The 6,000-nt window shown below is 36.5% G+C and overlaps 1 protein-coding gene and 1 long non-coding RNA gene across 2 annotated transcripts in view; one reads left to right on the forward strand and one right to left on the reverse strand.

Annotated features, from left to right (window-relative positions):
• taf4a (TAF4A RNA polymerase II, TATA box binding protein (TBP)-associated factor) overlaps window positions 1–352 on the reverse strand; it is a 106,469-nt gene extending 106,117 nt beyond the window's left edge. Inside the window, exon 1 of the mRNA XM_028811791.2 lies at window positions 106–352. Within this exon, the coding sequence (XP_028667624.2) occupies window positions 106–337 (232 nt within the window). The 5' untranslated portion in view covers window positions 338–352. The remainder of the gene's footprint in view (window positions 1–105) is intronic.
• A 129-nt stretch (window positions 353–481) lies between these two features.
• Window positions 482–4,592, forward strand: LOC114659354 (uncharacterized). The gene is made up of 2 exons (XR_003717537.2): window positions 482–660; window positions 3,858–4,592. It is a non-coding gene; the product is annotated as an uncharacterized LOC114659354 (long non-coding RNA).
• Window positions 4,593–6,000: the final 1,408 nt, after the last annotated feature.

Consider the following 6,000-nt stretch of genomic DNA (forward strand, 5'->3'; position numbering starts at 1 on the left):
CGAAACACGCGCGCGCTTCTACAGTCACACACCTGAGCACCTCGTGCATGCTAGAGTGCATCCCCTCGCGCCGAACCTACGCACCGTGTCGCTCTTCGCATTTACCTGCTTTCGCCAGATCTACTGCATGTCCCATTTTGGGCTCCTGGACATTGGTATTGCCCCCTGCTCCACTGCTGCCAATGTGGTTTCCCACCGCCTGGGCCGCTATCTCGGAGTTCCCGAGACTCGATCCCGACAACTGAGACTCCAGGGACCCTACCAGATCGCTTACTACTCTCTCGTCTACCTCTGTGTTAAAGATAACCTCATCCAACAGATCGGAGCCCGCCGCCATCTTCACACTGCTACTGACTTGGGAGGGGAGGGGGGCTAAGGGGGAGGGGCACAGTTTACCAGGCGGGGCCTGAAGGAGACGCGCAAGCGCAAAACTTGGCGACGACAGCGCGAGAGGCACTGCGCGGTAAGCTGATTGGCCGCTTCTTGATTCTTAAAGGGCGGGACAAATGGTAGCGAGCGTCATTGTCGAGAAGGGAGAGGATGATACAGCATCTAACGAGGGAAAAAATGGAGAGGAATGCAATAATAATGTTCATGTTTTGCTCTTGGGATAAATACAGCTTTTGTGTGTACTCGAACCGAGGGTGGTATTTACTTTCTGTGAGCATCGCGTGTTTAACATTTGTGTAGTCAGATAGCGATTTAATAAAAAGTAAACAAGCAGCTACTTATTTTTGGCGCTCTGGTTTATTGTGCCTTCATTTTCAAAATGGCTGCTTTTCTTTTGCTATTAGCCACCAGCGAAAGGGGGCGTATAGCGCCCCACCTGCCTTGGCTGTGGCCGTCGTGTGTTGCGAGATACTGTGAACTAGTTGCAGGACTCCGAAGTTTTCTTTACTTTGACCTGAGATGGGGCGCTTTTTATTGAAACGAGAAAAATAGTCATTGTTTTGAATCCGATGTCTTACTGTATGTGGAGGTTTTAATTTTTCTGTCCTGATCAGATTGTGTTGGATCATTTAATTGATGTTCATACACCCACGAGGATATTAAGTATTACTAGGGTGTTGTAACGTGTTAGCTATTATGAATGTAGTGTGAAGTCAAGCAAAATGACACTTTTTATTGGCGAACTAAAAAGTTTACAATATGCAAGCTTTCGAGGCAACTCGGTCCACTTTTCTGCAGGCAAGATGTAAAAATGTAAAAGCCAAATCATCCTCATAAATCTCGGTTGTGATTGTGGTATTTTTTTTTTTTTTTAAATTAAAAGATTCTTTGGAGTGATGGGGAACGGAAGGAATGATACTAATGAGAACTTCGTCTCCACATTTCAGCTGTGCGGTATTTTTGTATATTAATACAGTACATCTGTTGGAATTTACTTTATTAACACGCGGTTTTATTTTCTCGAATAAATGTTTCACGGCTGTCTAGCTTTATGAATGACTGCTAATTTTAACAAGGTGCGCTAATTGATTATATTGAGATGTGTTGAATATTTAATTTTTTTTTTTTTTGTCTTGCCCACAAATGTTTAGTTTTTAAGAAGACTGTTGGATGTTTGTGATTTCATGTAGTTAAAATTTTAAATGTGTGTATATGTACATTTTTAAAATAAAGATGGTACAGTAATTGCTAGGTTTTTTTTTTTTTTTTTTAATTTATTGCTGCTTAATTCACGCTGAAAATCTTTGTTAAAAGTGGGAGTTTAATTTTATTTTCCAATGCATCACATAAAAGTGCCATGCCGTGTAGACAGTCTGGGTTCACACATCCTGACTGCTTAACATCTGGCCGTTATTCTGCGAATAATGTCTTATGTCCTGTGAACACCAAGATTTACGATTTTAGAACCTGCTTCCAAACAAATGTTGTTTTTCTTTCCTGTAACTCATTTTCCAGCATTAGTCAATAGTGTGTGCCACTCTTGTGCCTCACAATTACTACTGTTCTCAATACTATTTTGTTTTCTCCTGTACAAGTTCTCATCTGCAGAATTTGGAAATAAAAATTTTGCCTTTTTCGTAACGTTAAGTATTGGGTTAGATGTACTCCACATACCCGAGTACATTGCCTTTCTTGAATCTGTGTTGTCTATTTTTAAAAAGGAAGTAGGAGGTATTGTTTTAACTGAAAGAATATTATCAGATTAAATACTCCTGTTTTCAAAATATATAGTGCTTCAAAAAACTAAATATCAAAAATGTATTGGGTAGTAACTAAATATCACTTGAACATGTCTAAAACAAAGGCTTTTTTTATTTTATTAAATGTTAACAAATGTTTAAGTGCTCCTACTGTTGCAAAGGACACATCAATCCTGTAGTCTTGATTCATTACAAAGCCTTTGTAGCATATCCCTATCAGTGTTTGACACCGTACCTTTAAAGAGTTAAATGAAAACCTGGTGGATAGGGGTAAGAGTGTGACTCAATAATTTGGTGTATACTACATGTTCAATAGGATACTTTTACAGTGACTGAGTATATTAGTTTGAAAGTATTCCCTTGTTTTTGAATCACCCTAGGTATATGCAAAATATTTCCACTTGTAGACTAAGTATATTGCATGCATCTTTTGCTTGTTGTAGGCTAATTCTAGGAAGGACCTTACTTTAGCTAATTTTTGTCTTGGTAATAAAACGGAACAGTATCTTCTGGTGAAGTAAAGATGTGAGAATTTTAAGTGTCCAGGGCTTAGTACTGTTTTTGAACTCCTAAAAGTTACTAAAATTATCAAGCTCTAAACCTTGCTATACTACCAAAATTCAGAGAGGTAAAATGAAGAAGAAAAAAAAAAAGTTCAAAAACATGTCGATGTATAAAGTTGACTGTAGATTTTAATAAATGTGTTGCTGATGTAAGCAGGTCCTTAATCCTGCTTAATAGAATTCAGAGTTGGATAGGCTAAGAGCATATTCCTGAAACACTGAATAAAGGTAGGAAACAGTCTTGGAAAGGGTGCCAGTCCATCGGAGGGACAAAATGTACTAAAGAAAGTCAGGCAAATTTTGTATGTTTTTGTACATACTGTTTATCATATGCAATGAAAATATGCATCCTGAAACATACAATGGCATGCAAATGTATTGAATCACATTGAAAGTCAAAGATTTCTGCATGACAAAAGATTTGTACACCTATTTATCCATTCAGTATTTTGAATGTGAACTCTTCTGCTGTGACAAGACTTCCAAAGTCAAAATGTACCATTTTCTGTAGCTATTTAATTAATGATGACAACTTCAAAAGTTATAAGTATCTGTTAAGAACCCTTTTGCTGTAATAATAGCCTTAGTTCTTTTAGGGTAAGTTTGTACCAGTTTTGCACATAGTTCAGGAGTGATTCTTCCCCATTCTTCTTGGCATAATTTATACAGACCCTCTAGGCTGCTGGAATGGCACCTCTGGACAGCAGTTTTCAAATAGTGCCATAGATTCTCAATAGGGTCAAGATAAGGGCTTTGACTTGGCCGTTCCAAAACATTAAGCATTCTGTTTTTGAGCCATTCCAGTGTCACTTTGGCTTTTTGCTTAGGTCTTTGTCATGTTGAAAGATGAATCTTCTCCTGTGCTGTAGACTCATAGGAGACTTGAACAAGTTCTCCTGCAATATTGTGCAGTATTTTTGTCTATCCATTGTTTCCTCAACTCTTGACAAGATATTCCCAGATCCAGTACGTGAAAGCATTGCTTTTAACCACTACATTTAACTTTTGGTATGGTGTGTCTTGAGGCATAGGCAATGTTAGTTTTACACCATCTTTGAAATATGGCCAAAAAGTTTTGCTTTTATCTCATCTGACCATAAATGTATTTCCCACGTCTTAACTGGGTCTTTCTCATGTTTTGTAGCAAATGCCATACAAGCGTTTCTGTGGACCTTCTTAAGGAATGGCTTCTTGCTTGCTACCTTCCCTTAGAGGCCTGTTTTATGGAGATCTCTTGAAATTGTGGACCCATACACCTCCACTCCAGTTTCAGCCAAACAGCATTGTAGACTGCTGAGAGCAATGGTTGGATGCTCTGATGTTTAGTTTTGGGGAACAGCCTGTTCTAGCAACAGTCTGGGTGCTGTGACGAACCTTCCACTTTCTGATGAAGAATCCAACAGTGCTCAATGGGACATTCAAACTCTTCAATATTTTTATGTAGCCATTTCCTACTTTGTTTCTCAAATCAGCAGAATGCACCTTTGTCTTCACCTTTGCAGTGATTGTCCAACGAAAAACTATGGCCTTTATGAAGGATGCTTTTTTTATATCCAGATAGATATAAAGGACTCACAAGTAGTACCTGCTTATGTTTAATTATAGTCAAATGACTGTTGTTTGTAGGTATAAATTAAATACTTGAACAGTTGCACTTCTGTATAGTACAGCTAATGTGTGTTTTTTGTTTGTTTGAAAAATGACAACAAAAAGCTGTATCTCTGTGTTCTTTGTAATACTTGTACCCTGCTGCATACATTCACAAAGTAAACTATAAGTGATATCTATCTATTATGATTTTTTTCTACATACCTAAACAATAGATATTTAAGTGGCATTAAGTTGCTCTTAGTTCTTTAATAAAGATTCTCAAGTACAAGTTTTCATATTCAAAGTGTTACTGTTTTAAGTTTACTTATTTATTATTTATTTTTTGCTAAGGTTTCTCTAAAATATCTTTCACATATGCACATTTAATTCTTGGGCATTAAAATGATTGTCCTTTATCAGAAAATAACATTGATATATGCCATGTTTAACATTTATAAATACATTTACAATATGTGAAATGTCTCATTTTTTTAATGTTTATTCAAAAATATCTACATTTATTCATCCATTTTATCAAATACAAGTTACAAATGTTAAGTGTATGAAGACAATCTATCAGGGCAAGGGTAAAATTACAAAGCAAATGTATACTACCAGTTAGTCATAAATGCAAATAATTTGACTAACGTTTAAAAAATAGTATAATACACAAAGATACGTTACCTCACAACTTCTGAGACTTGGGTTTGAAGCGTAGCCCATGTTCTGCCTATATGGGGTCTGCATCTTCTGTGTTCTGTATTCTTCTGTTTTCCTCTTACATTCCAAAGCTATTGAGGTTAGGTGGTACTTGTGTACTAAACGGACGGCAGTGAAACCTCCCCCACAGAGCCCAACACTAGAATGGGTAGGGGGAAACCTTTTGCAACTTCCCCTCTTCAATTGGTGTTCAACGCAATAGATAGACATTGGCCTCAAAATTGAAACGTAATAAGTTCCAATTGTACATATGTATTTCTATTATATTCCAATTTCTGTATATTTTTTTTATCCTAATAAATGTTATGAATTCGTCAAAACACTTCTGTTTTCCTTTGTCATGCCGTCTGTTTAGTACACAAGTACTGGTTAGGGTCAATAACATTGGCCCAGTCTGAGTGAGTCCTGGAATGGACTGGTGCTTGTAAGTTCTGGTTTTTGTCTTCTGCTCAACAACACAACCTTGTGCTGGATAAGCTCTTATGAAGGATGGATACAGATAAACAAATTTCCATATCTGGTACAGAAAAAAAAGCGTAACATCTTGTCTGTATTTCATTTCAGTAGAGATTTCAGTGCTGAAGATGTTCATATCAAAATTTTATAAGGAATATAATAGGTAATATTTAATAAGAAGGTGAGACAATTTATGGCAATTAAATATTAAAACTGTTTATAATTGTGAAATGGGGGCATTCTACATATTGTATTTTGACAAGTTAAAAAGATTTGGGACCGCTAAAATAATTTAAATGGAAGCACAAACAAGTTAGTAATACTTTACTACTAAAAGTGTCACTTGTGTTCACTATGAAAAAAAAGGCTCAAACCACTTATAGCATTTGAAGTACCGTGTAACAAGTTAGAATATGTTTTCATTTTTGATCTTTTTTTGTTTTACTGAAAATACAAATTTTCATTTCATTAAAAAAAATAAGCATCAGTACTCCTGTTTAAAACTAGCAGAAAAACCCACA

Source organism: Erpetoichthys calabaricus, chromosome 10 (assembly GCF_900747795.2).
Source record: "Erpetoichthys calabaricus chromosome 10, fErpCal1.3, whole genome shotgun sequence".
Taxonomy (NCBI): Eukaryota; Metazoa; Chordata; class Cladistia; order Polypteriformes; family Polypteridae; genus Erpetoichthys; species Erpetoichthys calabaricus.